Source organism: Gobio gobio, assembly GCF_949357685.1.
Source record: "Gobio gobio genome assembly, chromosome: 13".
In the NCBI taxonomy this organism is placed as follows: Eukaryota; Metazoa; Chordata; class Actinopteri; order Cypriniformes; family Gobionidae; genus Gobio; species Gobio gobio.
The window spans coordinates 45,743,012-45,758,339 of record NC_137106.1 but is presented as its reverse complement, the minus strand read 5'-3'; the positions used below and the strand labels follow the sequence as shown (position 1 = coordinate 45,758,339).

Here is a 15,328-nt window from a genome sequence, read left to right as displayed (position 1 = left end):
GCACGTCCACTTTAATAAAAAGGGAATATTTATTAAACAAGCCAGATCAAGAGCAGAAAAAACGCTCTCAAAATTAGATAAATAATATACAAGAAAACTAGCCTTCTTCAATCTGTCTCTCTTCTCCAGTGGGTTGGGCTAATCCAAAAGAAGTGGAAACAATGGGGGTGTTCTGAAGACAGACTGTTACCTGTGAAACAGGGTGCTCTGAAAACACCCCCATTAGCAATTAGTGCTTTCCACCTCATGAAAATAAACGCGGCGCGGCAAAACTGATGAATAGGGATGGGCGATACCAATCTTTTTTTTTTTCGATCCGATACCAAGTACTTTCAAGACCAGTATCGTCGATATCGATACCGATACCGATACCAATACTTTTATTAAATATTTTTATTTGAGTGATTTTTTAATACATTTTGAAAGCTATTGTTAATAATATTAAATAAACAGCAATAGACATTACTCCTTTTTTGTTACATTTATTTAAAATGACAACATTATTAATCAAATAAACATTTAACAATTTATATAACAAAAATATTATGTCACGAACCATTTTCAATGACGGTTAAATAAGGTTTCTACATCCACTATAAAGGAACAAGAGCATGATGACAATTTTCCATTAGAACCGTGAATTTTCCACTAGAACCTAGAACTGTTCAGCTCTCTTGCTTTTGAAAAAAGAAAATCCTTCTGTGAAAAGGAATTTGCACTGAAATCCAAACCAGGGATAAATGTGAGGCGTACCACTTCAAATTATTTAAATGTCAAATGAACTGAACTTAAGTTTGAATCATACATTTTAGTTGGAATCTACATTTCTTCATGTACTGATACACAGCCATCTTGTGTAATCCATGAAACTGACGATTTGTAACTGCTTTATAGGTTTTTGTTAAGGAACAAGAGAATGTTGACATTTTTCCCCTTTAGCCTCTTTCTTCTTTGACTGATCAACTCCCCTGCTTTAGAAAAAATTTTCTCAGAAGGGACAGATGATGCAGTGATCCCAAGATATTTTTTTGCTAGTTTGCTGAGAGATGGGAAGGTTTGCTCATGATTTTTCCACCAAACTAACGGGTCTTGGTTTCGGGGGATCACCTTTTCCTCAGCATAGCGGCACATTTCAATTATAGAACCACTGCTTCCTGATTGTTGTTGTTGTGCCGACAGAACTTGAGAGTCAAAATCCTCCCATATGCCTCCAGCTGTAGCTGATGCAGTACACGGGGTCATTGGAGGAGTCACTGATGAGGCACAACTTGCTGTAGGTACTGAGACAGACCCAGGGAAAGATGTTGAGGTAGCTTCTGGTGGTGCAGCAGCTAAGTCTGATGTGGCCAAGTGGACATCCTGCATTTCAGACAGTAGTCGCTTTTTCATAACTTCTACATGATCTTTGTCACGAAATGCAAGGTGCTTAAACCTAATGTCAAGGAAGGTGCTGGCAGCGAGACTGTGTATTGTTTCAACCCCACGGAATCTGCGCTGACATTGCTGTGCCAGTTCTGTGGCAAAAGAGCTACCTTGACGCTCACTGGCAGCAGTTGCTTTAAGGAGCAGTGTAACTAGGGGAATGATCTTTGAGACAGAAATGTGTTTTTCTGCTGATACTTCACGTGTTGCCTCTTCAAAAGGTTTCAAGGCCTCAATGGTCAGGTGGACAACAGACTGCTCTTCATTTGTAAAGCACAGGTCACTCTTCTTAAGTAGACAGAGGGCTGTGGTAACTGGATCCATTTGTTCATGTAGCCTCTCCAACATGTAGAAAGCTGAATTCCACCTGGTTTCAACTGAAATAATCAGTTTATGTTCTGCCACCTTCAGTTGCTTTTGTATCTGTTTAAGCTTTTCTGTGGCTTTTGTGCTGTGGTGGAAAAAGGATACAATGTTTCTGCATTTTTCCAGGAGGTGAGAGATCTCAGGAGATGCTTTTATGGCATCTTTGACCACCAAGTTTAACGTGTGGGCGAAACATGGGTAGTGCTTCCACCCAGCCTTATGCACTGCCGAAACCATATTAGCACCATTGTCTGTGACAACTGCAAGTACCTTTTGAGTTATACCCCATTCTTCAGCTATTCTTTTCAGCTCTTCACTAATATTGTCAGATGTGTGCTGTGCACTGAAATGGCAGGTTTCTAACACACATTCCTGCATTTGCCAGTTGTCAATAAAATGACAGGTCACAGTTAAATATGCTTCTGTGGACCTTGAAGTCCACATGTCCGTTGTGAGAATCACATGGTCATCTTGTTGTAATGTTGCCATTACTTTGGCTTTGCAGTCACAGTACATTTTGTTTATTGTACCCTCCATCATCTTTTTCCGACTTGGCATTTGGTAACGTGAATCAAGTGTCTTGACAACTGCAATAAATCCTCTGTCTTCTACAATTGAGATTGGCTGCAGGTCCCTCACAATCATCTCTCCTATGCTTCTTGTAATTACTGATGCTCTCTGGGAGTCATCTAAAATATAATGCATAAAGCTATGTTACAGACATTTTAGTAAATATTTATTAGGTTTACTTGACACTTGAACTATAATTTATTTAACAAACAATTTTTAAAAAATAAAAAAAAAATATGAATGTCCACCATAGGATACCAAGTACCCTAATATAAAAAGATATAGGCTAATGAAAAATGTAAAATACTGTTTAAATTAACATGTCCAGTATAATCAGTATATTCCTAATGAAATACTGTATGTAATCTTCATATTTGAAACGATCTGTATTTTATAGGCCTGGATTATATAAATATAATGTGACTAGACTATTTTATTCAAATAATTCAATGTATGTAATCATCACATGGTACCTGGATAATGCCTGCCTCTCTGAAATGATTCTGCTAAAGAACTCTGCCTCGACGAGCCAGAAGATGGGGGTCGTGTCTCCTCTGTTCGCCTCAGCTGTACTTCTTCGTGCTCTTTAGTGTGCTTGACTTTTAGATGTTTTATCATGTTAGTGGTATTGCCACAATGGCAAATTTTTTGTTTGCAAATGTCACATGAAGATTCATCATTGTTAACTGGAGTGAAATAACTCCAGATTATGCTTCTTTTTCTTTCAGTCATGACCGCAGCAATGCATTCATTCGATTCTGCGCTGAGTGTGCTTTGAGCCTTTGACTGAGTGAGAGATTGCGGCGCTCACCGCTCTGCCGCTGACATGAACACATGCACAGACACCGCGGAAGAAGAAATAGTTCCCATTAACGGGAACTCCCATTTCATATTTAAGTAAATGAATATACTATATGGCCTACTACTATTATAAACATATATTAAAAATCACTTGTTTAAAAAAAAAAAAAATCCCAGGTAGGATCGATATTTCAATGTGAGAATCAATCCTTTCAATACAATGCTAATATCGAAAGTATCGATACTCTAGGATCGATCCGCCCATCCCTACTGATGAAATGAACGCAGCAAAACTAATGAAATGAACGTGGCTCGGCAAAACTGATGAAATGAACGCGGCAAAACTGACAGTACAGATCCACTTAGTGCGGTGTGGTGACGCTTCCCCTCATGTGTATGTTGATGGGCGTTCCTCAAGTTTACCGCTATGGGCGTGCGTTTGAGCCAGCGGGGAATGAAAATCAAAGGACCCGCGAGAGACTTCTCTGCCAGCTGGCTGGGCTAATCCAAAACAAGTGAAAACAATGGGGGTGTTCTGAAGGCAGACTGTTACCTGTGAAACAGGGGTGCTCTCAAAACACCCCCATTAGCAATTAGTGCTTTCCACCTGATGAAATGAACGCGGCGCGGCAAAACTGATTAAATGAACGCGGCAAAAAATCGACCAATCAGAATTTTGGTCGAGCCAGAACGTATCGACTAATCGACTGGGAGATTACAGCCCTAGACGATACAGATCCACTTTTGCGGCACGAAGCGTGGTGTTGTGACGCTTCCCCTCATGTGTATGTTGATGGGCGTTCCTCAAGTTTACCGCTATGGGTGTGTGTTTGAGCCAGCGGGGAATGAAAAACAAAGGACCGGCGAGAGACTTCCCTCTGTCTCCATGTGCTCTACTTCTATTGGATAGTCACGTTGCGTTCAACGGATTCATTTGCATAAAGTTGAGCTTTGGCCAGCTTTTTTGACACGCGGCATTTGTTTCAAATGCAGCGCCGCCTTCCCGGAATGCTTTGCGTGCGCGTTAAAGTCGCTTGACGTCACCCATAGGAATAAAGTGGAGTGCGGCGTGACAGAAGTGTTGCACGGACAAGTGGATCAGCACCCTTCGGATGAAAAGCGCTTCAGTGAGCTCAATTATAGTAACGCGATTTTGCCGCTGGACTATGTCGCCAGCGCCAGAGATTCATGTCGCTAGTGGGCGTTCCCACTACGGGTTGCCTATAAACGTCATTAGCAGACCACCCTCCTCCTGTAGCCGCTAAAAACAAAAATTTTGGAGGGAATTTAATTGTTAACAATGAACGAGGAACAATGCCTGCTTTTTGCCATCGCGGCTGCATATCTGCGAAAACGCAAACGCCGGTCTGTCTGAGTACACAGAACCATTCGGGCTCGGAGTCTCTAGAAAAAATAACACTAGGAACATACACGTTACCGGTGCGCACCAGCTTTGAAATGGAATACGACTCGACTTTGTATGAGGTAAATTAGTCTCAGTCAAGCGGTTGAAATTACAGGGTTCCTGCGGGGTCTCAAAAATGTCTAAAATTATTATTTTTTTAATTTAAGGCTTTAAAATGTCTTAAAAACGGCCAGATTTTCATCCGAGGTCTTAAATTTCATTCAGTTAGGTCTAACAAAAAAAGGTTTTATCCTTGTTCATTTCCAAAAACGCTGGCCGCAGAAAGTTATTAACGTTACACAGTAGCAAAATGGTATCGAATCATAGACTACAAAGCGGAGCTCTAGAGTGTTTGCTACTGCCGCCCTCAGAGCTTTCGATCGGTGTGTTGTAGTTCTTTCTGGGGGATATTAGTGTTGGTGTTGGTACACGTATGCGGTGATAAAACCACAAATCCCGTGATAAAGGCAATTACCTGCCCGCAAAATACGTCTACGTTTAAGGGGTTTTGTTGGCCAGAATGAGGCAGACAAGCATTGTTTTATAATATTCTATACAGTGATAAAGTCTGCACTCAATCACCACTGCATATCTTATTATCATGAAAATAGTGAAGGCTCGAAGAACTCAAATACACCATATCTTGATGCAGTCGTGTTTATTGTCTTGTTTATTTCATCAGTCAAAGCGTTTCTCTCTTCTGTTTATACTACATCGCTAGCTTCACATTAGGGCTAACGATTACTTCTCTGAGGCTAATGTGGAATTTCTGTTCAAGGGCGCCCTCTGGCTTCCAGTATGAATTAAACGTTTGGATTTGTTACCCAATGTTCATGTTTTTCTCCAATGTACAGTTTTTTCCCCCACAGTGGATGCATAAGAGGCTCATATTGCATATTAAATACATATACTTTAAGAAATTGATATCACAGATAAAAAGCACAGAATTTAATTTATTTTTTACATTAAATCCTTAGACCTTTCTAATGATTTTTAGTCATATGTTGTCTGCATATTAACAGGTAACCCAGCAGTTTTCTGTAAAATATAAATGTTATTATTATTAATATTATTATATTGTTTATTTATTCTTAAATACTCTATTTAATTTTTTTAAATAATGAAAATGTTATTGTAATAGTAATATTTCAAATTTTGTTAAATAGTTGTATTTATCTAATATAATAATAATTATTAGTCTCATTAATATATAAACATTAATATATAAAATGTTATATGCATACATTTTTCATTTGTAAAAAAAAAAAAAAAAAAAATTACCATTTTAACCAGAATAATCGCAGTTTGGAGTAGCCTGTTCAATCTCTATTAGGCTATTAATATGCTGTTTTGTCTATATCTATTCTATTTGAGGGCAAGTTTGTTTTAGCCTATTTTCTGCCAACAGAATAAAAGCCTATTAAAAAAGATTGCATCATTTTATAGTTAAATGGCAATGGGATCAAAAATTGCAGTTTTAATGGGTTCCAATGAGGACATTTTTGTCCAAAAGACGCTGAGAGGAAGTATTTTGTGTACCTAGTGCAAAATTGATTTTTTTAAATGAAATGGGGTGAAATAAATGAGTACTTACTGCACATTTCAATATGCAGAATGTTGTTTTCCCGTTACATTATCACATGAGCAAAACATACATGTTGTACCATGTCACCATACTGTATGTTACTATTATGGTGGGATGGACGTTGATTCATAGTGATTCAAAATGTCCCCCCCAAAGTCAAAGTCGTTCCTACGCCCCTGCTCGCAGCGCAGTGGCGAATGTACCGGCGTGTTATTGGCATTAGTCCTTCCAATGCAGAAACCTGTGTAAAGGCCACCTGTGTTCTACACAACTTCCTGCGGAGGACAACGCGGACGGTTTCCTATGTTGGTGACGGAGAAGCCTCTGGACTGCACGACATCAGCCAAGTAGGGAGCAACAATGCTGCACGGGAAGCAATGCGTGTGAGGGAGACACTGGTGAACTACTTCAGTGCTGAGGGTGCAGTTCCTTGGCAGCCACAGGCATAAAGTATTCACAGAACCAAACCAAAGGCTCTTTTAAGAGCCACCCACATTTGAATAAAAGAGTATTTTTTTTCATGTGTCATTTCCTATGCAAACACATCTCAAGGGTAAATGTAGTCAATTATTCTCATTTTAAATTAAAATAATTATATTTTTTTCAGCAAATTATCCACTTAATCACAAAAAGGAACAGATTGAAAACAGAAGCAAATGCATGTGTTTATTTATCAAAACTGACCTTAGATGATACTCAAAATCAAACAGATTTTTTTTTCTTGAGGCAAGAGCTATAGGCTCTGCTCTCCTCAAACATATATACATTAATTATTTTGATTAACACTTCACAGTTATGTTCATTTAACAGGGACAACAAAAAGTGTAAACACTATGAACACACTGCACAAGGTACAGCTGACAGGACCATGAGGGTAAATAAGCTTACTAACACCCCTCATGGCCTTGTCAGCTGTACCCCGCTCTCCTCCTCTTCCTGACTAAACTGGGCCTCATAAACTAATTTATGTATTTCAAATTTCAGCCTCTCTTTTCTTCCTGGTTTTAGCTGTTTAATTTGGGGCAACAAGCTTCGAATGAATAGTTCATCTGGGTCCTCTGACGGTACACATTGTGGCCTAGATGATGCCTCTGCCCTATGTAATGCAGCCATGAGTTGTTTCTCAAATACCGTCATTGCACCTTTCTGTCTTTTCGAGCGCTCTCCTTGCCTCAATACGCTGTCTGCTTGGCTGCCTGATACGTGTGCCTGACTAAATGCTGGGGCTGCCTGCTCTTGGTCTGCCTGGCTGAACGCTGGACCTTCCTGGATGCTCTGTACTGACTGGCTGACTTGCTTTGCCTTCATTGATGTTTCTCTCTGTTCAGTTGCCATCATGGGCTCCCTAACCCTTTCCAGCATGTTCCCACTGCTGGGTCTAGCCTCCATGAAAGGGTTGAGAAAGCCCATGATGGCACTGTACTTCCATGGTTTGTGACCCTCTGCTGCTGACCCACTTCTCTTTTGGTCTTTTGTCTTATTAACCTCCCTCCTATATGCGTCACGGAGGTTCTTCCACTTTTTTCTACATTCCTCCACTAAAAATCGAAAACAGAAACATACACACATTATGATTATGTATAATGATAGCTGACTCACCTGTTTATATATATATATATATATATATATATATATATATATATATATATATATATATATATATATATATATAGGCAATACACTGCACTGCACACACGTGTGGGTTCACTCTATTTTTACATATGCATGTAACTGTACACACTCATTATTTGTAATAGTAATTAAATCATAATTTGTAATTAAATAGTACCGTTTTTATTACTAGTGTTTTGCAGAACACTGCAAATTATTAGAATACATACACACTGTACTGTAATAGGTAGACCATTATTGCATGCAGTTTAGTCAAAACTTACTTGATACCACCACAATCCCAGACACGTTTTTCCATGCATAATTTTTTTTAAATGTGTCTCTGTATGTACACAGAGACATATCGTAAATAACTGGGAAATTGCTAACAGCTAAAATCAACTTCTCCTCCATCTTGACACGATACCGCAGTGAGCGCGTGAGCAGACGGATACGTGGTTGTCGCTCGCGAAAATCGCTTCTCATTTGCATAAAGTTGAAATTTCTGAACTCTTGTCTCGCGTCGCTTGACACGCCCACATTCTGTCGCCAACGGTCACTGTCGCTCGTGTCGCCGGAAGTCGCCAGCGCTCCATTGAAATGAATGGGATCGTGTCGCTTTGTCGCTGCGTGTCGCTGGCAGTGTGAACGGGGCTTAAGGCCGCATTTTTTTTCCTCAGTAACGCTAACGGCATTGTAACGGGAGAAACAGTAATTCGTTTGATTACTCGTTACTGAAAAAAATAATTACGTTAGTAACGCCGTTTATCTATAACGCCGTTATTCCCATCACTGAAGATAAATTCTGACAGATGCTGACTGTAACCGAACACGACGCGCAGTTTGAATTCTGAACGGAGAATGATTGACAGCTACAGCGGAGGAAAGACATTCAGCTATGGAATGGCTTTAGATGACTTTGTAGGCTACTAGCAAATAATAATATGCTAATAATGATTGCTGAAGGATAATGTGACAATATATATTTCTGATGATTTTTTAATTATCACGACATGCCTAATCTGGGCAAGTGACTGTCTTGAGTTTTGTCGACAGACGGAGGCGGCAAGAAATTTGACGAAGGCGGCCGCCTCGTAATTCTCTATGCAGGAAAAACCCTGTGAGACTCAACAAGAAAGCAAAAATATATATTTTTACTAAGGAAAATGACAAAAATAGTAACTCACAGTGACTTGGATAAATTACTTTAATCTGATTACTGGTTTGGAAATAGTAACACGTTAGATTACTCATTACTGGAAAAAAGTAGTCATATTAGAGTTACTAAGTAACGTTACTAAGTAACGCGTTACTGGCATCACTGGTTGCAATGTATGTGCGGACTACATCAATCAAACCTGGACAGTAGTACGGATTTGAGGAAGTGCTCAACCCCTTCTTTTCCACATTCTTCCTCTTGGTATCTGTGAATGTACCCTCAAAGACTTCAACAAATGGGGAGTCATGCCTGACTGTCTTTGGTGTTGTTTCTTCTGAGACTTCTTCTGCTTTGTCTGTTCTTGCAGTTTCCACATCTGCAATAACTGCCTGGTTTTGAATAGCAGTCTGCAGGTTTTTCAAACTCTCCTGGCAGTGTGCAGTTGCTTCCTCAGTAAAAACTGCACACATGTCAGTTAACAAAGCTTGGATCTCATCTAGTGATGTGGCATTCTGCAGAAGTGCCACTGAATATAGATAGAGACTAGGACAGACCCTCAATCACCACTCAGAGAGCAAATACAAACTTTAGAAAATATAAAGGAAGAAACAACATCATACCTAGGGAGGATCATTCAATTCAGGATAAAAATATAGAAAGATAAATATTGACTGAGTCTTTGATTATAAATTTAATTAAGATATATATATACAATTATATTGGAGAGGCAGTGGATTCTAGAACCCACCCTTTAAGTTTCTACTGAGGCTAATGTTGGGGTATTAATGGTTTACCCATTTAGGCTGGTTCCTAATTTCCAATGCAAAAATAGGATTGTAAAAACTCAATAGTGGCCTGAAATAAAAAATAAAAATAAAAAGTAAATAAATAAAAATAAACAACAGAATAGTCCATCCAATTGCATTCAGTCTTATATAGCATGCGCCACATCAAAAGAATAGAAAAGAAAAGAAAACATTCATATCATCCATCTCATTATTTCCACTTAAAACATAAACTTGTTCCTAATTTTTACTCAAGACCCCTTTTGCTAAATTTACTTTTTCCAACAGACTCATTTTCTCCCCTCATAGCCCACATAACTGTTGATGAACTTATCCATAAAAAGAAAATAGTTAATGTTAAAACCTTTTCTTCAAAATGACTTAATTATCAATTCTTATTCCATTCAATAAGTTTCTTCACTCATCTTTATCATACCAAATACCAAATTATTAATCACCATGTTATTAGTAAAACATTATAAATCATTCATCAGGGTTTTCCTTAAAGTACCCTTTTTTAATTTTCTTTTATTCTCAATGTCTTGTTCATTAAAACTCTTCAGGTGTAAGCTCCAAATGACCAAAATATTAAACCTCTCAATTCATGTCACTTGGTAGTGATACTTCATCAAATCCTCACTAGCCTTATCTTGCCACTTACACCCAAACGTGTCATAACTTTACAAAGAACTTACAGATTTCATAATCTCCCATATTACTTTAAATTTGGACTATAAGTCATCATCAATTTCTTTAAAGCTGTTTTAGAATGATTTGTTCATCAATATCACTCATTTATAACTATATTAACTCTTTACGGGTGTTCCTAAATTCATTATTCCTCTATCAATCTGAAGATGCCACACAATATGATCATTATTGTTTCTTATCTCTCCTGCTCTGCAGAAACCAAAATATTATTTTCCTCTTATCTCAATCACAGTCACACAGAAAGACTTAAAGTCACTTCTTCTTTAACATTAATTGTGGTTCTCTATATAAATCAAAATATCATAAAAAATTAAAATACAGTAAAAATAAAACTTTTCATTTTTAGAAGTTATCTCTTTGGTCGCCCTCCGGCCTTTCAGAATTTTGAGGGGGTCTCTGGATAATTTAGATAGTGACTTCAGCCAATTTGTCACTTTGTCTCTGCCGTCAAGTCTATAACATTTACGCCTACCATTTTTAATCAATTGACATTATTAAATTTAAGCCCTCATTTGAATTTAGACAAGGGTTTTAACCCATGATGGACGGCAATCTTTAACTTTACAATTCCACTTTAACTAATCCAGAGAGTAATTCAAATCAACATCATAAATGACGAAAGTCGTCATAAGAGACAGAGCTGGATAACAATCCATTTAAAGCTCGTCCCGTGTTCTGGATCATCTTTTCACCAGAATCCTTCAAAATTATCAGTCTCTCTAAAGGTTGTCGTTTACCTTAACCCATCTGTAATGGTCAAATACTCATTCCAGAGGTTAATGACACCCCATCAGGACAGAACAGTTCTAGGAACACATACAACATAAAGTGCAGTCACACCCACACACACACATTAAACATTAATTGCTCATTCGCAAATTTTACTTTTAGTGTTTACTCAAATTATTATTTAAACTCAGTTTTTGCATCTGCTCATTATTAATTTGTCTCTACAAAAGTCAGCTGGATTGTTTTGGTTCTGATATAATTTTCTTTGTTTTGTTTCAGCTTTAGCAGGGCGATAACAAATTGCACCATCCCTGCTTCCACAAGCAGTCTCTCTCTCTCTCTCTCTCTCTCTCTCTCTCTCTCTCTCTCTCTCTCTCTCTCTCTCTCTCTCTCTCTCTCTCTAACCTTTTTAACAGTCTTCTAAGACTTTAACTTCAATGTGAAATTCATCTCATACCTTTTTAAACACTGTTTTCCCTAAAACATGTCTTATTATTTTCAAGTGATGCCATGTGCTTTTACTCATCAATATCTTCTATCATCTGTGGCACAGGCTCAGGTATCAGCCTTGAGCTGGTTTTGAAATAGAGAGAGACTTCTATGCATTCAGTACTGGTACTGCATTTTCATAAACTTTTAACTTGTCACTCTAACACAGCATAAGACTTGGCTAGAGATTGCATTTATCTTCCAATAAACATCAGACATTATCCTTTTAACTCTATCTTTTGCCAGAAATTACGTTTTCAAATGATCATAATTTTATATTTGTCTTTTGCCCATACAATAAATTTAAACTTCAAACATCTAAATTGAGTCTGAGTTACTTCCAATTTTAGCCACAGCACCAGAAATGACATAGTGGGCCAGATTCAGATAAGCGAATTGTTTTATTACAGCTCTGCATGAGCTTATCTTTTGAAAACAAAACATCAGCTTCTAGGGTTTTTAGCCTTTAACACCCATTCTCCTACGGTGTTTTTACCAACATCCAGTCAAATAAACTTTATCAGAATTTTTCACGAATCATTTTAACATTTTTATCATTTAAACCCTCTATGTCTCTAATTATATAGTTACGTCGTTATTCTTTTAACCATAATTTATTTTAAAATGATCATAGATCTTTCCTTTTAAAAGGAATTCCTTAAGACTTCAATTTATTGAACTTATTACTTATTTCCTTATTTTCAATCTGTGTACCTCTGTTTAAAATTCCTCCGTGTCCGTGACTATATCTGCTTTTTTCCTTTTTCTTTTCAAAAACAACTTTTAAAAACAAGTCCTTTTACTCAGACTACACAGACCAAATCCTACATAATTTTCAGTGATTTCTGCCAATTTATCTCACAAACAGTTAGGAATTAAAATTTTTCCAGTCTTTTAGCTTTTAGCCAGTCAAGTTTCTGATTAACTTTTCCAATTAGAATTAAAACTTTTGCTGCCCATTTACTTAATAATTCTTTCAAATTTCTTTGACGTCAGGGCTTCAGAGCAGCGCTGCTTACAGCGTTTGCTGTCTTTCGTCTCAAAATCTTTATCTGGACTGATTATGTCACTCTAAGTTTTAGCCATCCTTTTAGTCAAAGTTCATACTCACCTGAAATTATACCAGCAGAGATGGAGGCGAAGATCTTTAACCAACACAGCTGTGGCTTCTGCGTGATGAAACTGCAAAGTACACTTATACGAAAAAGTCACTTACTGGTCCATTCCAATTTGGGTCATACCTTACATTTTACTCGGGATCGTTCCTGATGCATCCCTGGCAAACAACCCTGAATCTATTTTTATTTTGTTTAACTAATAACTTAATCCCTAACTGTCTATTGTCCTAAATTCGGGGATCCCCTATCTGAGTTGGAAGAGACGGAGAAGGTTTGCGGTGATGCACTGGCCCCCTTTGTCCAGTGCCGCATGCCCCTTTTAGGAGTGGTATCCTTACCTTAGCCCTTAATCAGCTCTCTCCCCTTTAAGCATGCCTACGTTGCACCCCGTTTCCAAATTATTGGCCTACTGGAGCGACTTCTTATACCCCTTGTGTGTTTCTCAAAAAGCTCTCGACTTACTCAGAGTAGCCGAAACACAATCCTTAGTATAATTATTCCCTATTTCCCATTGAAATAAAGCTCTCCCGTTCCCCTAACCCAGTCTCTTCCAGTCAGACAAGTCTAATAATAAAATATACTACCTTATCTACTTGTTTGCCAGAGGTGTACCAAGGAATGATTGCTCGCCAAATCTCCACCATAAACTGTTGGGGTAACAGCTTAGGACCCAGGACCAGTAGTGAAAAATGAAGACCAGGAGTCAGATTAATTAAAGAAAAATTTTACTGAAGAATAGTTTGCAGTTTCATCAGCAGAAGCCAGCTCAAGAGGAGTTTGTAGGCCGTGCTCCCTCTAACAGTCTCCCCGCCTCCGTCTAACGTACATACAATTTTCTGAACAGTTATACGGTTTTCAAGGTCTAGACACGTCATTACTGCCATGTGGAATGATTCTGATTCGTTCTAACAACATGCAATGTAAGCAACTTTCCACACGTAGACAGATAGGAGCATATGTCACTAAAAATGCGTAGACTTGATGTCGCCAAGGCCCAGATTAGACCCTAGCGACCTCGGAGGTCATGGAAAAGACGCCTCCAAGTCTAGAATCGTCTGCCGAAAGGACCATCTCCAATACTGGATCTGCACAGAATCAGCCGCACACACAAAGCTTCACAGAATAACAGTTTCCATCAAGGTCGGGAGCATCTTAACTAACTATCAACAAAGCACTTCTCCAAAACATGCTGATACTAACTCTAGTTCAGAAGTGAATTTATTCTATTTAGTAAGAAAGAAAAGTATATCAAAGTCTGGATTCAAAAGCACAGAGCAACTAAAACACTACAATATCCTAAATCACTCCTTGAATATAGAGAACTGATTTATCAAATGTAGGACACTGTTATAACTTGATTATCATTCATTCTTATTTTAATATTGATCATAAAATCATTCTTGAAGGATATGTGTCTGATGAAGAGACAAGTGATGTTTGGCTTGACCCTTGACCCTTCAATATTATTCAGTGTTTCCCACAGGATTTTGTGAGACTGTGCTGGGTGGTCCCTCTGTGCTGGGGCGTGCTCACTGGAAGAAAATTGTGTTCATTTTAAATTTAAATGCATAAATCTGGTGCATTTTGAGAGCAAAATTAAGTGACTAGATCCATGATGAATTTTTTTTGTAAAGAATTTTGTACTCTAGTAGTAATTTATTTATTGGTTGCATAGATATGGATGATGATGATATAGGGCGCATAAATGATAGTTCATAGATGGTAAAACATGTAGAGTATGAGCATTTGAACCATCGAAAATATGTAGTAAAAGAGGTTACCTTTGTTGAATTAACTTATTTCTAGAATAATTAGTGGGGGCCTGTAGGGGGCCTCTCCGTGTCATAGGCTATTTGCTTATTATTTATTAAATCTGGGCAATTTGGTTGATAAAACATTGATTAAAATTAAGATATAATTTATACAAAACGAAATTCACTTTAAAGAAAGGTGACAAAACTTAATGAAGTGTTATTGAACTTATTGAAGACCCCCATGTCTTCTTACATATTATGCATCTTATGTGTCATGTTCACTTTTCAACGTAAATTAAATTAAAAAATAATATTTAAACTGAAACTAAATACGTGTTTTAATGGCCACAAGTATAGTAGGCTACAGTAGAGAGAAATGTAATTTCGGAGCGGGATTTGAGCGCACGTCATTTTACCCGTGAGCAGTTCATGAGTGAAGCTCCGCTTTGCTTTGCTAACATTCTCTGGTAAGGTAGGCATGTTTTTGGTTAATTTTTATTTCCTGTTGCTGTGCAAGCTCTTTTATTGTATATGACTGTGTAAACAGCTCAGTAAACCTTTTATTTACAGGTTTAATGTAAGCCACAGTCCATTGCATTACGATTGCAAGAAGAATCAACATTGTGAAAAATGTGATGGGCAGTCTAACGTCCCGGTGTGTATGTGGTTTAAACGAGTACTCTTCGATATATTTGTTGTGCTTTCGTGTTTTATAAACTCGATATTGTTTCTTATAAAAATGTGGTGACCTGTGGCGTCTACATGGAATATTTCAGAATGATATTGACCTTTTGTTTTCCATGTAAATAGCCCTGATACTAAA

At 37.8% G+C, this 15,328-nt stretch overlaps 1 protein-coding gene across 1 annotated transcript; it reads right to left on the bottom strand.

Moving 5' to 3' along the window:
• Positions 1-888: 888 nt before the first annotated feature.
• Positions 889-2,433, bottom strand: LOC307136034 (E3 SUMO-protein ligase ZBED1-like; the record flags this gene model as incomplete). The annotated part of the gene is made up of 1 exon (XM_079832780.1): positions 889-2,433. One exon carries the CDS (start codon positions 2,431-2,433, stop codon positions 889-891), a length of 1,545 nt encoding a protein of 514 aa, XP_079688906.1.
• Between the last annotated feature and the right edge of the window lie 12,895 nt (positions 2,434-15,328).